Here is an 18,753-nt window from a genome sequence, read left to right as displayed (position 1 = left end):
ATTTTTGACTGAATAGTGGAATGGGCTGAAACTGAGAGGAGACAGCATGAGACAGTTGCAGGTCCCCTGGGGCTGTAGGAAATGATGTGCTGACCAAGTGACCACCCCCCTGTCTACTCCAACTCTGCAACTGCAGCAAGTAACAGCTGAGAGAAAGGCAATATAATTTCAATTTAGTATGTGGAGGCAGTGTGCGTTAGTGCCTTGTAGGGGCCTGCCGGAGGGACTGAGTTCGGGTTGTGTGTCTTCTGAGACCACTGTAAAAGATACCACCCTGTTAGCTGAGGCATGGCAGCTGGCCACGCTGCCATCCTTGCCATTGCAGTGTGACCCATTTGCATGACCTCTTTAACTCTGCCAAGTCATAAGGAGCTGGGCATGCACATTAGATGTGTGGTTTCAGTCATTTATTTAAACTAAGGATGTTTTATATCCATTGCTGCTTATAAGCCTTTTCTTTTTTCTCCTTTTTTTGGCATTGTAGGGGACTACAAAAAACATAGTTACAGCTGACACATACAGAAATATAATTTCTCTCAAAAAATAGAAAATATAAGCAAAATTTTCTGAGAACTGAAGAAACCAGAAACCAGGACTTAGCCTATGCAAGGTGTAGTAAGCCTGAAAGAAAGCTGTGCTGGGAGCTGGCTCTTAACAATAAGACTCCTTTCTCCTTTTAGTGGCTTATGAGGCATTTCCTCTAGAGTCTCAAGAGAACTAACACAAATCTCAAGTGTATTGAAGTGAACTAGGAAAACTTTAGTATGAGGTACATTTTTTGGCTTGGGGATAGGCAGCCTAGGCAGGTTTACCTGAGTTTCTGTAACTTGCAAACAATTTCTTTGTTGGCTTTTTTGGGTTTGTTTGTTTTTTTTTTTTTTTTGTAATCTTTTTAAACAAGTTGCCATTTTTAGGACCACTGGGGAATAAAAACTGTGAGAATGTTCACAAAAGCAAAACCTTTTCAGTGCTCACTGGTTGCATCTTGTTGGCATGTATGGTTAGTTGTGCCCACAGAAGATACCAGCTTTCTGAGGAATTGTTTGGGGAATGGTTTGACTGTTGGCAAATGCTATCATTATGATGACCATCAAAATAAAAGCATGTATGAAAACAGGCATAGGGTGGTGGCACTGGGGTTTTTTGGAGCAGTGGGCATTTGTTCATCAGCAGAAGAACTGAATTTCCAAACTACATGGCTGCCAAAAAGCTGATATTTTTGTTACTGCTTCGTATAACTTGGATGTGAACTTTTGGCATGAAGATGGATGCAATTAGTTACTCTTGGAGTTGCCCCTATGTTGATTGTTTTCTAAACCTATTAGGTTACCCCGTCCTGTATTTCCTGTATATTTTTGTTAGGAAATATTGTTAGGGACTTTTTTTATGCTTTTGCATTTTTATTGAATTTACACATTGCACCACCCACCATTTGGAAGTGACCAGAACTGTCCTGCATCAAAGCCTAAACACAAGAGTTCTTCATGATGCAGTTGGAAAATTATAATGCAAACAGTAAGCCAGATGGAGAATTTTACAAGCAACTTTTCATGTCATGAATGATGCTGTCTCTCTAGGTTATGGGCTCTGCTCTTTCAGCTGCTGTTCCTTTCCCCCATGGCTCCCCTCCAGAGCTGTTAAGTTTCAGCCAGGGGAAAAAAAGGGAGATCTGGGCTCCTCCAAATTTCCAAGTCTGTATTTCTTTGCGGCGAGCTGGTGACGGCGAGCTTTGTGTGCAGGAGTGCTGGCATGCAGAGACCGCAGCGATTAGCATGCTGATTGCTGCGCCCCGACAGAATAAACAAGGCTGCTGTCACCAAGCTATGGCCATGCCACCCAAACAAAGACCCAGGGGCAGATGCGGGGAGAGCCCTGCTCACGAATCCTCTGTCATGCAGGGTGGGCAAGAGCTGAACACTGCCCAGGCTCCTCTGCTTCCCAGATTGTACAGAAATGGAGGTCTCTGCCACACGCTGTGTTTCTGCTGCGCTCTAACTCTTCCCATGGCAGTTTACCTCCAGCTGGAGGTTTGAGATGGGAGTCCTCTGTATCAATCTGTACATTATATCATTACTTGTCCACACATCTACCATTGCAGTTGCTGTTCTAGTGGTGCATATATCTAAAAACTTGTTGTCTACTGGCCTTTGAGATTCATCTGCATAAGGAAGATTCACTAGTTCTATAAAACGGGGCGGTGTATGTTCATAAGTTTAAGTATAAACCAAACATTAAATGTATATGCACACATATTGATTTAATCCCCTCAATGCAAACCTATGTGTCATCATTCGTATTTGGTTTGAAAGAGGCTTTTATCAGTTTCTGCTTAACCTCACTTAGTTATTTTTATTTTTTACACTCTGAAAATTATAAATCCTTCATAAAAACTGTTACAAAACTGGTATTTCTTCTTACAGACACTGGTCACATAAAGTGTAGCTGCAAGCATTTTATTTGGGCAGAAGGCACCTACCTCTTTTCCCATTGGCTTCTGGCTGGTTAAGGTTGGAGAGGCAAGAGACCAGTTGTGTTTACTACGAGTAACTGGCTTGTTTGTATCAACATGCAAAATGCGTTCTGAACAAACTGCTTGCTTAAATGGTGGTGGGCTGTTTCATATCTACCCTTCCTGCTCCCTTCAGAAATCCAACCTTTTCTGCCCAGTAACACACTGCAGTTGTGTTGGCAGCCTGCAGCAGTAGGTGGGGAATTTAGCAGGGTTTTTCAGTTAAAGGTTGCCAACATCTGGGTTTGGAAAGAGAAAAGTCAGCAAGCTTGTTGCAGTTACACATCTGAAAAAAAAAAAAAGTTTCATATTTGCTCTACTTTTCAAACAAAACATGTTCTGGCTTCTCAAATTATGTGACTGGAAATGTCTTTCGTTCTTCATTTAGCTAATGATATGACTGTTTGTGAGATGTTACTGAGTTAGGGAGAGATTGGTTTGGTAGAGTTATTTTTTTTTTGATGAAGAGGAGTTTAAAAGTTGGGTTTGTTTTATTTTTGGTCTCTTTTCAGGATAATATCATCTTATTCTTAAGAGGCTGCAAAGAGCTGGGCCTTAAAGAATCTCAGCTTTTTGATCCCGGTGATCTGCAGGACACATCAAACAGAGTAACCATCAAGTAAGTACAACAGCAGTTTGTGATTAGAATGTTACAACCTCAGATGCATGCGATTCAATAGTAAATATTTAAGGATGAGCAAAAAAGGCTGTAGAACTGTCATTTGTATAAAGCAAATAGGAAACTGAGGTTCGGGAAACCTTCGGTGCTGGGAAGAATACATTGTTCTCTCCAACAGGCTTTTTCTAAGGGCTGTTATTTTTCCCAGAGAGATCAACCACAGCTCTTTTAAAATACTGGTTTAGTTAAGCAATGAGATTCTGTGGGACTTAGGGGTTTTCCTGAGTCTGAATTGATGGCATTCTTTTTTGTCTGTCCAACTAATGAACTATGTAGGCTGGGGAAAAAAAATCACAGCTCTGTTATTTCAGATTAAACTGGTTTGAAGATGCATTATAGGACATTTATAGGTCTCTCAGACTCTACGAGGTGCAGACATGAACATGGTGTGTTTATTGTCTAGCAAGAGCTATAGCTTGGGACATGATACTTGGGCTGAAGATGTCTGTGAGAAATGTGTGGACTGGAAATGCAGTTTAGATAGTTTTTCATGGAAACACACACCTACTGCTACACAAATTACCACGTGCATTTTAAAAGGTTCTCCTTCCTATTAGCTAATTACTTTTTTTTTAGGGGGTGAAGTGATTTTTTTAAAATCTCCTTTTAATCAACAGCTTTTTGGCCATGGCATGTACACATTCCTCACCGTAAAGAGTATAGGTGCTTAGACTATAAAGCTTGTATTTTAGCATTTCACCCCGCAAAGTGATTTAAAACACAGCTGCGAAACTGGCACAAAAAGAATTACTGTCTTCACACAAGCAGGCTTGAATCAAAGTCCATATAGTCATAGACTGAGGTCTTGATTCAGAACTGTTGTCCCTTTCAGGAAATACTTTGTCGTCATGGACTAAAGGAACACAAGCAGTCAAACTGTATTTTATTCTCCTTTGTATTAATAGTGATCAAGTTCCCCACATCCCAAAACAGGGGCACCCCACATTTTCATAAAACTAACAAAATTTGTAGTTGGTGTTATTTAGAAGTTCTCCTGATTTTATTTCTTTTTTGGTCTGTCATGTGTAATATTGAAAAGTTACTCCTCTACAGACAAGCAAATACTGCTGAGTTGATTGAATGGCCTTGTTTCCTTTGGCCAAAAAGATCACTAATGAAATCCTGGTCAGACATACCCATTTTAGAGAAGTATATGGAAACAATTTTCTAAATTTCAGGAGCATTCTATTTTTATTTTTATTTTTTTCCCCTTCTGGCAGTGGAAGCTGGGCAAGTTTTCATGGTGTTCAAGCACTGGGAAAATTCAAATGTTCTTAAAATCAAATTGGCCACTTTCCTTGTTTTAAGGAATAGGCTCCCATTTTTTTGCTGCTTTCCAAGTTTCTTCTCACCTGTACATGCCAGTGAGAGGGGACTATGTAGCATATTTCTTCTTAATCTGATAATACTGCAGATGCTTCACAATGTCATGTAAAGTCATGACAATGAGTAGCTGGAGGGAGTCGCAAAACAATCCTTATCTCCGTATAAAACCATGATCTCCATATGAAACCAGAGAGAAAGAGTCTTTCTGATCAGAAGCTTGATCTTTTGGGGTTGAGGATGGTGGAGTACCCCAGAGGAGGCAGGTTGAGAAGCTGGGACTAGCATGGAGCTCCAAGGAGAGCTGTCCAGCACAAAAGCAAATTAAACTAGGAGTAATAAACTCCATGGAGATGGCTTGGCCTTCTTCTGAATATGCTGCTGGATACATGTGAAGTATCTCACTGCAATGGATTTTTTTCTTCCCCCATCAACTCTTCAGAGAAAGCAGCTGTGGAAATGAGCCAAATGTTTCCCTAGCACTGTCCAAGTTCACACTGAGTAACTGAGTTGAGGTGTACAAGCCAAAGCCATGACTGTTGTAGAGAAATATATTCAAGACTGTCTTCTGCTAGCTAGTTCCCAAAGCATGAAGGTGATTTTTTTCCCCCTCTTTGAAGATTTTGGGGTTTTCTTAAATATGGTTAAAAGGGTATTTGTTCTTTGGTACAGGATGAATATGACATTATTGCACATGATTAAGATAATGACATTTTTAATCATTTTTTTTTTCATATAAATGTTAATTGAGGTATGCATTGGATCTGGTTTTTTTGGATCATTCAGCTTGTAAAAGTTATGAGCTAATCCTGTGAAGAATGTCTTCCTTACTTGTTAAACAAGACTCTTTTCCACTGCTATTTTATTAAGAAAAGAAGTCCTGACTGTTTCATTTTTCTTAGCATGTGAGTATTGGTGGATAAAATTTTGTCTTTAAAAAGTTGTTATAAAAAGAAATATGTTTTAGCCTGTTTATGAATAAGTCTGGTTTTAGACTTTTGCTATTCTAACAGATTTAAGTACATTTAACTTTGGTTTTGTCAGGTAACTATTAATGCTGAAGCGAGCTTACTGCTCTAGTAGAAAGCAATTCTGTTATAATCAGGAGACAATCTTTACTAAATCTGAACTAGTCTTAGTTGATTTTCAGCACCTGAATGTGATGCACGTTTCCTCCATTCATTTTTAATGGTTTCTTTGCTGAATTTTGAAATGTCATTTATGTTTGCACAGATTTTGTGCTTTGTTGTTTCTAACATGAAACTTCTACCCTTTGATAAACATTGGTGAAAAAGTAAATTGAGAAGGATGACAATGTTCAGTCTTGAGTCCTCAAGTATGCATTAAAAAAATGAATATGTTTTCCACAGCAGGTTCTGTTGTAAATGGCAGGATTTTTACTGCTTCACCCATCTACTTTGTTCTTTGTGATGCTTTTTTCCACAGAAGAACCCACTCTGTTTCCTTAATGTTTGGTGATGATTTCCTCAGTCTCCTTTGCATGTTTTGTTGCTTTCAGAATCAGTATGGGCTGCATAATTTATCACAGAGCAGAATCCGACTGTTGGATTACTGCAGAACGTATTTTAGCAGAGAGGACTTTCATCTTGTTTTTTGAAGAAATCAGCAATTCTATTTAAAGGACTTTTTGGCACTGTCCTACTTTACTGTGGGACCATTATAAACACATTTTCTTTTTGTACTTCCGGAATTCTAAGTTAATGATTGAAGTAATGGTGACAAAATACTCCCATGTTACGAATAAATGAATGTGTGAACTACATCTTCTTAGCTTTCACGTGTTTCCAGCCAGCAGAAGCATTCTGCAGGCTTTTGTTAGGGAGAAGGTGGCCTGCTCCATACATGCTCTTGGAAAATGTGTCTTCTTTCTTATAATTTTTTCTTCTCTTTCTTTTTTTCCTGTGTGCGCAACCAGGAACATTGACTGTAGTAGGAAGCTGAAAAATGTAAGTACATCACTTGGAGTATTTTTTTTTTTTTTTTATTAGTCTGGTTAATCCTGTATTTGGCCTGAGCAAGAATTGTGCCAGTAAAAATTGAGCACAGATGAGTACTGCTGAGAAGTTCTTCTGAATACAAACCTAACCAAGTTTTACTGTACTAGAAAGATACATAGAACTGCAATGGCAAAGCAGCCTTACAATAGAAATAAAATAGAGAAAGTTTGTCTCTTCTTAGGTAAGGGATAAATAATGAAATCTCTGTACTGTCCATTGCAGTATTCACTGGGAACAGTCTGCCTTGCTGATGAAGCTATGCTTCTGTAGCCTTTCATGAATAAATAGGCATAAAGTACATTTGCACAAAGCATCTAAAATGAAGCAAAATGTTTGTTAGATCTGGATGCAGGTCTTTGCTATCAGATTTGCTAGCTTTCTCATTGTTCTTCCAAATAAATTAGTGTTTCCTCAGAAGGCTAATTCCATTTAACTTCAACTTGTTATTAATTTAACCTAGTAGCAACAATAATGCATCCTATAATTGTGAAGTGGAAAAGAAAATGGCTGAACTTTGTTGGTCTCACAGTTAGTTATTCACATAAAGCCTAGCAAGATGTCTGTCCTTAGTCAGCTATAAACTGCTAGAAATTCAATTTTATATTTGGCTCACATTCCTATAAACTGCTAGGAAATGCCAAGACCTTTCCCTAATAACTTTGCAAGCCAGTAACCATGATGGCAGGTAAAAAAATATGATAAGACCCACCCAAAACACCAATACCCTCCTCTCCCCCCGCAAAAAAAATCATCCTGTGTTTCCCATCATTTGAGTAGTATCTTCTGCATCCAGCACACAAAGTTGTAGGCAGAGAGCTCAGCCTTGGCATTTTAGCACTCTCTTGGGCACTGGCTAAATATCCCTGTACAGATGTCTTGTTTTAAATGTAAAGTTTCAAAAGAATCCTCCACAACATGCTTGTAGGCAATACATGCTTTCCAGGTGCATGATCCTGCAACCTCGGCTGGCAGCCAGTCAGAATTGCTTGCAAATGTTGATAGTATTTGAGGAATAAAAACAAAGAAAACCCATGGATAAAGAAAGGAAGAAGAGAGAAAATGATCAAATGCTAGCAGAAATAAATAAAAATACCACAACCTTCATTACAGAACTGAATGGTAAAATGAATTGGACAGTTTCCTGGTTGCAAAGAATGCTGTATTTGCAAGTGTTCTCACTTAACTTGGGAACATGTACTGTAAGAATTTTTTACATAAATTTGTTGACTAGTGCTGGTTGAAGGAAAACAGCTCAGATAAAGGTTGTTTGAAGATGAAAAAATCCATATTGTTGAAACCACGTCCTTTCACTCAGCACAGTAGTATCAATTTGGATGTAATTTTAAAAACAAAGGGAAAATTTCTGAACTTTATTAAAATGTTGTTTATTTCATGGCATGTATATTACCTAATAACTAAAGGGAAATATAAGATATATTTATATATAAAATATAATATATTTTACATTATGCATCATGGTTGTTTTTCAAAAGGTGATCTGTGTGACACATGCTATGTTCTTTTCTGGCAAGGCCTCAGCTGTGTGTGATTTTGGATATCACACTTATATGAAAAATGAGGATGTTAGAGAAAGTTGAGGAGAAAAGGCCAATCTAAAGTCTAGTATATGTGATTGAGGAGGAAGCACCAAAGGAATGTGGGTGCGTGTTTTAGGGAGGAGAAGTTTAGGAAAGAGATGACTGCCCCCAGAGCCCCTCCTGGGATTTCTCCTAGTCCTGTTTTCTTTAGGTTGCTATATAACATGAATTATATGGCCCTGTTAAAACATAGAATACTGTATTTCTGTTTATTTAACTCTTTTAAGACAGTTAATGGCAACTATTATTTATTATTAGCTGCACATCTTTTCCGCATCAAAATATTTCCTCTTTGTTCTGCAGTTAAATATTTTGCAATGTCATGGAATGTGCCAAATAATGAGCATTAAATGAGAAAGAGCCCTAAGTTCTGAGGTGATGGTTTGGCATTTTTAGCCAGTGCAAAACACTGAACTGAATTGCCCTTGATAATCATAGAATCATACAATCATAGAAGAGTTAGGGTTGGAAAGGACCTTAAGATCATCTAGTTCCAACTCCCCTGCCATGGGCAGGGACACCTCACACTAAACCATCCCACCCAAGGCTTCGTCCAGCCTGGCCTTGAACACTGCCAGGGATGGAGCATTCACAACCTCCCACCAAATTGGTCAGGCAGGATTTCCCCTTAGTGAAGCCATGCTGGCTGTCACCAAGCACCTTGTTGTTATTCATGTGCCTTAGCATGCCTTCCAGGAGAATGTGCTCCAAGATTTTGCCAGGCACAGAGGTGAGACTGACTGGCCTGTAATTCCCTGGGTCTTCCATTTTCCCCTTCTTGAAAATGGGGGTTATATTTCCCTTTTCCAGTCGTCGGGAACTTCACCTGACTGCCATGATTTTTCAAATATGATTGCCAGTGGCTTAGCAACTTCATTCACCAGCTCCTTCAGGACCCGCAGATGGATTTCATTGGGTCCCATGGACTTGTGCACGTTCAGATTTTAAGATGGTCTCGAACCAGGTCCTCTCCTACAGTGGGCCCAAGGTCTTCATTCTCACAGTCCCTGCATCTGCCTTCCAAGACTTGGTTGGTGCAGTCAGAGCCTTTGCCAGTGAAGACCAAGGCAAAGAAGTCATTCAGTACCTCAGCCTTCTCCAAATCCTGTGTAGCCAGTTCTCCCAAGAGCTTCCTCGGGGGTGGCCAACATTGTCCCTAGTCTTTTATTTGCTACGTACCTGTAGAATCCTTTCCTGTTATCCTTAACATCCCTAGTCAAGTTGCTGCTGCACAGGTACCATTAAAGAGAGTGCTTTAAGTGGAGACATATGTGGGTGCAGAGGACTGGTTTTGGACTTACTTGGATTTGACCATCCTGAGCATCTTATTTTCTCCTTTCCTAAAACAAGTGCAACACCAGCAGTGTCAGATTTGTTGCTACCTGAAGGAGTGAGAAAGTACATAGACATTTGCAAGAGCAATTCTTGGCGCTTTTTCCATGCTAGTTTTGAAGTGACTTATGAGTTACAGAGAGAGAACATTGAAGTCAGAACTTGAATGAAACCACTAACTCTTTCTGTGTTAGTCTGATAGAAACAACCAGATGCTTACGGCTTTTGATTAATCTTGGGCTAAGCATTTCTTAAGCTAGTAGAAGCCTGGAAGTAAATGTTCTCATGTCATCTGGTTAATTACATTAAGATGATTAAAAATGAAACTACCTTTTCTGTCCTTGAAATAGGCACGCATTTGAGAAATTTTATTTATTCCATTAGTCTTAATGGTTTTCATTAACGACCACTAATATTAGTATTCTTAGGGATTTTTTCCTATTGGATTTACAGACATATATTTATGTGTGTCTTCTAGACAGTTTTGAATATCTTGCCTAGTTTTACTATTCAGATTTATATTTGCTGTTGATTTTCCAGATAGACTTTACAGTTTAATCTTTTTCTAAAAATACCAGGAAGACAATGTATTAAGTTACATATTCTGTAGGACTGTTTAAATTTTCATAGTTACCCAATGCATTTATATATAACCACTGACAAACACTTTCAATTCTGTTTTATATGTAACAAAGTCACATGTTGCTGTACAGTTTAGAGTAAATGAGAGGTGCTGAAGGGAAGTAAATTTAGGTAAGTGACTGTGTAGATGGCTGCAGTTAATTCATATTAACTTTTGCAGGTGTTAGTCACCATTTATTGGCTAGGGAAAGCAGCAAACAACTGCACGTCATATAGTGGATCAACCCTGAACCTGAAGGAATTTGAAGGTTTGCTGGCGCAAATGAGAAAGGTATCTTTTTGTTGTTTTGGGATTGGAAATTTCATTTGACTTATTACTCCCATAAATAACCTGTTTATTGCTAAATATTAGAGAAGTGGGGGGCTGGCATACAAATTACTTATTAAACCCCTACCTCCTTCAAAAATGTTTCTGACTCTACCAAGCCATGAACCCAACTTTCTTTGGCAGCCAACTTCGTGATGGTATCAGTGATGCAGCACATGATATCAAACAGGGCTTTAGAACTTTCATGTGATTCTGTCATCTTCATTTCCATATGTTTTGGTTTGAATTATTTTTATTTATTACACAGTTTCAGCTAGAAGAGCTGAGACTCAAAAGTAAGATAGCAGAGGAGCAGAGGTTTTTCTCCTTTAAAACATTCAGTCTCATGGGTAGCTCTTTTGTTTTTAAGTTGCAACATAAAACATCAAACCAAAGTATCCAAATAAAGCTGAAGGGTAGAAAAATGAGATTATGTTTCACCAAGGGCATAGTTATGATGAATCTATGTTTTGCCAAGCTCTAAATTCTTGCTAAAATCATATTTGGTGGTTTATGATGAGCTGAGCTCTGTTGGAAAGGAAAAGTTGTTATTGCTCTGCAGTGGTTTGGGACTTGTGGTTGAGTGCTCCAGCATGCCCTGAACATGAGATGTTTAAACTCAGTAACATTTAGCGTTGATATCCAAGCATGCATTTACTGGGGAAGGAAGGGGCAAGGAGCAGGCATGTAAGAAGATGGCAGCACCCAGTGCTACCATTGCATGTGTTGGACATACTGCTCATGAAACGCCATGCAGAGTTCTCCAGTCCACAGAGAGCTTTGTGCCTGTTACTTCCTCCCCATCTCGTGTAAATGGCCAAATCACCATAGGCAGTAGGCTTTGGGAACCGTGGGAGACTGTTAGTTTTACTCTCCTTGAGTTCTGTGCTTCTGCCATCTACACCAGCTGCAGTTCTTCATCCTAGGATCTCAGAAGGCCAGCACCGAATTGCTACTGGAGAGGAAGAAATACTTGGCTGACTGATAGCAGCTCCTATACCCTAGATGGACCAGAAAGCCTTAACTAAATGGGTAGAACCTCTGTTTGTGAGCCTAGTTCCTGTGAATAAGCTGGTGGAAATGGAGAGGAAAAGAGAACATCCTCCTTCTCTGTAGAGGTTTATTTTGGTCTTCATTTGAAATTACCTGCATTAATCACTTGGGACTTTGGCTCTCATGAGTTAATATGACTGAGCCTAAGCAATAAAGAAATAAGGTTAATGCTTGAGTTGTTTCCAAATAGAAGATGAGAGGAAGAAGCAGTCCCCACTCCAAAGAGTCTGTGAAAGGTGAAGAAAATGGACAAGGGAGCTAGCGCAGAAAAATTGTCAAGGTGCAGGTTGTTATAATGTTAGTGCTGCACGGTATCATAGTTTATATTTTAATGTTCAGTCTCGCAGTGTGCGACCCCTCTTTTTTCCGGATGATGTTTACCCATCAAACAAATCATCAGAGCGTGTTAGAGGTCCTTTTCTTGAGCTCTTTTGTGGGATGAAGTAGGCTGGGGCTAAAAGGCAACATTCTCCAGGGAGCTGATGATTGCGGGGTGCCTGGCTGGGCAGTGCAGAGCACTGCAGGTCGAGAAAAAAGCAAGAGGCTGTACTTGATTTGTTGCAGATGTTGGAAGTGGGAGCAGAGTAGAGATCTCATAAAATCTCAAAGCTATATATTCCTTTAACGTGAAAACAAAGCACTTTGCAGTCCTGAGAAGCCTTGTTTAGGCGGTGCTGTTACTGAGGGTCACTGGTGGCTTATTTTAAGGTCACCTCCCTACTTCTGCAACCCTGCAGTATGTCCCCTTGGCAATTTCGGGCTTGTCTGGAACTGCATTTGAAGAGAATTTGGTTGTAAAATAGAACATGTTAATCATGCTGTGCAACACTCTGATGTTCTTTCTAGCTGAGCTTGAGTGATGAAAAGACACTTTATCACATTCTCTACTGGCATTTTTTTCCATGGAATTTAATAATTAAATAGACCATGAATTCAGTCTGGTTTAGTTTTTCTGTTATAAATCCTCTTTGCCCTCCTTTTTTAATAAGCAAATCAAAAACCAGCTCAGATGTAAGTTGTCTCCGACTCATCTTTTTCTACTTCTCATACTGAAAGGGCTATTCATTTCTAATTTTATTCATGCTACTCTGTTTTTAATTTCATTAACTATTTGGGTACACATTCTTCTAAAATAGAAATCCCCGATGAAAAAACATCCATGGCTTTTTGATTATATTTAGTGTGTGGAACTTCCTGGAGACACACATCTTATATTTGGCAGTCACACTTTTACTGCTACTCAGTCACATACTTATGTGAGTCATATTTAAGTAGGTAATATGAAAGGCTAATGTGCTGCTATGTGTTGTGTTACAGTCTTATCAGTCCCACAGATAACCACTTTCCCATTGATAACATTCGGGACATGACGTTTGTTCAAGGCAGGACAAGTACCCGTCCGTGAGACAGCATTGGGCTGGGAGAGTAGCTTTGCCAAAGGGAAGGCTGTAAAGAACATGTTTACAGAAGTCTAGGATCCCATCCTGGTGCCTGGCTTCTAATTCCTGATGAGCAGCATGCAAAATTCACATCAACAGGCTTTTGAAAATAGGGTCTGCAGAACTCATTAGTTCACAATTGGACTATTTTCAAAGTCTGAGAGATAGTGAATGCAGGATGGGGCTTTTTGCCCAATTTTAAGTCCCTGAAGCTGCTGAATAGTTCTGTGTCATTCAGTAATTTAGGAAAATGGAAGTGTGCCTGAGGATTGAGAATAGCTGATTGGTATGAGAGGATTTAGGGAATTTGGATTTTTAAAAGATTTTTGGATCATGTCACAAATGGGATGTTGATAGGATTTTTAGGTTTGTTCTTGGATGTGTGTGACTCATGCAGATTTCAGGGAGACAGATCTTTGTTCTCTAGTATTTCTATCAGTATTTTAGTTCACTAAGCAGTCCTGGGAAGGAAATTACATAGCATTTAGTTACAAACTTATTATACATACATTTTATTTGGTTTTAGAAAATACTTCCACTTCAATTTGCAGTGAGGTTACTAGCATTACCACAGTTTAGCTTGGCCTTAGGTGACCTTTGCTACTGCCCTGCATGTATTTTTTGGCAGAGTAGTAGTGAGTGGCACTAATTAAGCCCTCTTCCTGAAAAGTCTGCCGGACTTTGGGGCTTGCTTCAAGCATCCTTCTTTTCCAGCACGAAAGCCTGGAAGTTAATGCAGGGCTCTTGTCCCTCCATCACTTCTTCAGCAAACATGCTTTCTTGTGGAGATGGCCTGCTAGAATACTGTGATGTTCCCCATTGATTTTCTCTCATTGGCAATACTAATGGGTAAAACCTGAGCAGTCAGCAACAGTAGGAGCTGTGCTCAACATAACCATTGTGCTCCAGCTAGTGGAAAGCAGGGGGTGCTTTGCAATTAGGAATTAATATTCAAATGCTTCTGGGGAAAAAAAGAAAAAAAGCATCACATTCCAGCCTCTTTGGGTCACAAAATGTCAGTCTGATAATAGCACCCACATCTCTGACTTTACTTACTGTCGGGGGGGAAAAAAACAGATTTATCTTTGACGGAACGTAGTTATTTTTACTTTTTCTTAGCCTGTGCGATTGTAATTAATGTTAAGACACTCTGTAAAACAAGGGATTTATTATAATGCAAGGGTGAGGATGGCTTCTATTGACCTTTTCCTCTGCTGGAGTTTCAGTGTTTTAGTATGTGCTGCTTGCACTGGAAAGAATTTATAATCACAGGGCTGTCAAAGACAACCATTGTTCTGCCTGCTCTGAACATGTGGGTCAGCTACAAGTGCTTTCATATCCCCCAGAGCCAGGAGCTGGCAAAGAGTAAAGAGCACAACTGAATTCTTCTGAGGCATCAGGAAAAGCGTTTTGCATATTTTTCATTGCTGATTGCTTGAGAAAGACATCCCTCTTTCATAACAGGAATTTCTCTTCAAGGTAGAGGGAGGCTGGAACACACTGCTTCATTATTTTGCTGAGCTGAAGCAGCAGCAGCAAATGCTGTCTGCTGGTGTCCCAGCCAAATACAATAGATGGGCAAGGGGAGGAGGGGGATCTTTTGGAAAGCAGCAGACTTAAACCTGATGCAAGCACAATGTTAAAACTGTAGTGCCTTTGCCTGTGCTATGGACGACAAGTTAAGTTTCAGGTTACTTTCAGTTTTGATCACTTTATTAACTTGCCTATTGCAACTTTTTCTCAGGTCATTGTACTAAACAAGTTCGGGTTTTCTCTTAATCAGCATAAAATTGGGGTTTATTGCAGGCTTGCACTTTTGTTTTGAAGGGGCAAAGGAGAAGACAATAAGGAAACCTTTTTTTGGGGGGAGGGTATTTTTAGTATTTGGGAAGGTGCTTTGTTTTCTGATGTGTAATGGATCTCACGGGTATGTCAGTGGCTTCTTTATGAAGAGGTACCTGCTGTGCATCCCTGTAGGAAACAGAGGATATTGAGAGCCCAAAGCGCAGCATTCGTGACAGCGGCTATATAGACTGCTGGGACTCTGAACGCAGCGATTCCCTCTCCCCGCCTCGCCACGGCAGAGATGATTCCTTTGACAGTCTGGACTCCTTTGGCTCCCGCTCGCAGCAGACACCATCTCCAGATGTAGTGCTCAGAGGGAGCAGTGATGGTAAGTACTGGTCACAATGTGGCACACGCATAACATTGTGATATATAAGTAACACTTCTGGAGCAAATGTACCATTCCGAAGCAGGACACAGCCTTTGAATCATGCTAATCTGATGGGTGAACTTCTGTGTAAATGCTGATTTGTGCTCCCTGAGGTTTAGATGACTTTGCCAACAACTTACTTGAAGTCTGTCTCAGCTAGGATAGTGTAGTGTTGGAAAATGAGTTACGTCATTGCAGTATAATTTTATGATGAGAAGAGTGATTTTCTGGGTTACGGTGTGAGAGGATGCTATGCAGACTCATTTTAGCTTATAAACTAATCTGGAACAAGGAATAAAACTCAAGAACAAGGGAAATATTGAAGTGAATAAAATGTTTGCCTAAGTAAACCCTGGCAGGAAAATGAAGTAGAAATATCTCAAAAACGTCTGATACTTGACAAAGTTTTGAAGTCTGATGTACAGCATTTTACTGAATATCCTATTTGTTTTCATGGTATTTAGAAAACTGTGTACATTAATAGCTCTCAGTGTCAGAGCTGTGGCCATCTTTGTACACCTTTGAGCGAAGACGTGCAGCTGTAAGCTTACTGAAGGGGTGCTGCTTCTCTGCCTTTCTTGTCTGATTCCCAGGGTCTTCCAGAGGCTTGTAAACTCAGCATGCTGCATGAGGGGGGATTTGCTAGGGGTAGGTGTGAAGCATGCACTTAGGTTACTTCTTTGGATCAGAATTCTAGTACACAATAAAAGGATGCTTGATTAAGGCTCCCTTTGCGTGGTTACTTTCCTGATGAATGGATGAATCAGTTGTACTTCGTCATCAGATGAAGTTACGTTCCACACATGATTCACTTCTCCTTTGTAATGTTATTTATTTAATAAAAAAAAAAAAGAAAAAGGAGGGGCAGAAAGACTTCTTGGTAGGAACCAGATGTTCATACTGCTCTTGGCAGTATGAAAGAAACTGGTGCTAATCATAACCGGCCACATGAGAGATTTCCTGAGGTGATGGGAAACTCCTTAAAACTGAAAAGCTGGCAGGGAGAGTTGGTATCACAGTTGAATTAAGAACGAGCTGTGCAGAAAGTAGGGCTAAGATCTGCTCCGCTGTTTTGAGTGGCCTGTGGTACTGGGGCCGTTGCTGGTTGACCATCCAGAACCAGCTACTGGGGCAATTCCCTAAAGCAGCCTCGTGCCCCCTCAGACACTGAGCAGAGCACAGTCTCCAGTATATGAAACATTTTTCTGCCTTCCCAAATGAGACGAAGTCTGGTGTTGGCACATAAAAACACCTCACATGTCCTAATTAAGTGTTGCTCCATTCTGGGTCATCAACGAGTGTCCAGTGTCGCTACCTACTTGGAGCTGGTGGGCAGTCAGTTACATACATCCTGTAGCTGCTTCCTAATACAGCTGCTGCCCTATTAGCAGATTTTAGGAAGGTTCTGTGGTCGGTTGGCTGCCACAGCTAAGACATACTATCTTGTCACATTCTTGAGTCCATAACAAACACAAAATAAGAAGCAAGCATGGAAAGCTTTTTCTTAAAAATTAGTCTTTTAAGCATATCCAAGACCCAGGGTGCATGCAGATGTGTGCTCATGTATGACTTGAGGGCCAACCCTTTCTAACGCGTCCTATTTTCCCTGCTTGCTGTTGCCATAACTTCACAGCTGTCTCCTCTAAGAGTTGCAGGTGAGGTGTAGCTTGGCTGACCCTTTTTCTGTCAAACCATTTCTGTGGCCCCAGCAGGCCAGTATTTTGCTCAGCTGCGCATACTTTTTGATAGAAATAATGTATATGAAAAGCTGGATAGAGTAAAAGGTCCTGCTTGCATTACTCCTCTCTGCTTTCAGACAGGAGTTTTATAAACCAAATCATATGGTAGTGAAATAAAACTATGATTCCTTCCTATCCTAGAAGGAAAAAAAAATAAATAAATTAGTGAAAATGATTTAAGTGATCCTAAGGTGATGATTAGTTTAGGTGGAAGTAATAAGTAATACTACCTTCACAAATGTGTCTGTGATTAACCCCACTGTTTAGGAACTGCTCTGGTGTCCCTTAACAAAAAGCAAACAAAACCAGGGGTAAGCAGAACAGTTTGTTTAAAACACAGTAGAATTGCAGACTGACCTGCCCGTAGGGTTGCTTATGTACTCAGGAATGAATAAAATCCTCTGCTTGGCCAGCAGTTGTGTGTGGATCCTTGTATGAAGGATCTGTGCATGTCTGTGGTGTGTAACTGCTTGTTACAGGTTGTGGAAACTGGTGGAAATGGCTTCTTTTACTTGGAAGTGCAGAACAACAAAGTTAAGATTGTAAATGTAGAGCACGGCTGCATCTTCCATTTGGTACTTCGGACTCAAGTGCTTTTTTGTGAATTTGAGTGGAGAATAATTTCGCTAGTAAAATATGAATAAATAAAGAAGTTGTCTTTGAAGTACTCAACTTGGGGATGCTGGTAGATACATCAGTAATGAGGGAGAGGAATCTGTTCTGCTGCTCTGGAAATCTATTCCAGCATTGCTGTCTGCTGGTTCAAGACCGATTTTCATGTGATACAAAAATAAAGAGCAGAACAAAACCAAAAGCAAACAGATTTCCGAGTAACAGTAAGGGATCTTCATTTTCTTTTAGCTACTCTGTGGCTCTGCTCAGTCTAGTGATACTACAACTCTTCAAACCTCAGCTGTCCTCAGACATCTGTGATTCTGTGGTTGTGTCTCCAATTTTGTTTAGACATAAACTCAGGTTACCAATCATGGTGCCACTTATCATATGCTCTTAACAAAAATTGCTCAAGCAAAAGCTAACTGGCAAAAAGTGCATTGTGGTTTTCTTCTAACGAGCTCATTTCCATTGTCTTGTCTTTTCTTGCTGTTCCCTTTCACTCTTCTTCATCTCTCTCCAAGCAAACATGGCTCAAGTTGCTGCCAAAGCTCTTTGCAAATAACATTCCTAGCATATTTAGACCTCTTTTCTTTCCCCAACTTTGAATTATACACACATGCTACTTGTGATTTTTATGATTTCATTGTTTTCAGTTGTTCATTAGGTAGCTCAGTGAATTAGCTAGTAATTTACTAGGGTGGTGAGCTAGCAAGAGGACACAACCTGGGTGGCTTCCCCTCACTCCAAAAAGGGGAATAGCTATTGCATATGCAAGTGTTGCAAAGGAGCCAAGGGCCAGAGGCATCCATTGCTCCAAAGCTGGAAGGAGATTTTAATGCTGGTGGGAGAAATGGCTCAATTTCACTCATCAAACCAAGACCTGTGGTGATGTTACACTGCTGGGAGAGAACTACTTACGTAGCTTCTTTGTGAATTACTTGAAAAGGCTCATGATGGTTCAGGGAATCTAGTTAACGTCTATGAAGTGCCTTCCAAAAAATGCCTATGAGGGCACTTCCACTGCAAATGCTCTTTAAGGTATTTGTTCTACCACTGGGAGTTTTCAAGTTGGAAAAGTCCAACCCAACCAAAATAGGTTGTAAATATCAGGAGGCTTTGAACAAAAATTTTGAGCAGAATATAGTAGTCACGCAGCTCTCTTGATCATATTCTGTGTAACTCTCACTTTTCCTCTCTCACTTTATTTTCTTTGCCAGCAAGTATTCTTCAATCTTTGTGATACTGATATAACCTCCAAGTCCTGAGACCCCTTCTCTCTCTTCT

At 40.0% G+C, this 18,753-nt stretch overlaps 1 protein-coding gene across 11 annotated transcripts in view; it reads left to right on the top strand.

The window, feature by feature from the left end:
* The window catches only part of LIMCH1 (LIM and calponin homology domains 1), a 182,299-nt gene that overhangs the window by 101,814 nt on the left and 61,732 nt on the right, over positions 1 to 18,753 (top strand). For all 11 annotated transcript variants that reach the window (XM_065698296.1, XM_065698278.1, XM_065698286.1 and 8 more), the window contains 4 exons: positions 3,022 to 3,128; positions 6,448 to 6,478; positions 10,262 to 10,372; positions 14,878 to 15,073. In XM_065698296.1, coding sequence (XP_065554368.1) covers positions 3,022 to 3,128; positions 6,448 to 6,478; positions 10,262 to 10,372; positions 14,878 to 15,073 — 445 coding nt within the window. The remainder of the gene's footprint in view (positions 1 to 3,021; positions 3,129 to 6,447; positions 6,479 to 10,261; positions 10,373 to 14,877; positions 15,074 to 18,753) is intronic.

The sequence above is a fragment of the Lathamus discolor genome, chromosome 1, assembly GCF_037157495.1.
Source record: "Lathamus discolor isolate bLatDis1 chromosome 1, bLatDis1.hap1, whole genome shotgun sequence".
Lineage (NCBI taxonomy): Eukaryota > Metazoa > Chordata > Aves > Psittaciformes > Psittacidae > Lathamus > Lathamus discolor.
Note: the sequence above shows the minus strand (reverse complement) of the source record. Positions and strands in the feature narration are given on the sequence as shown.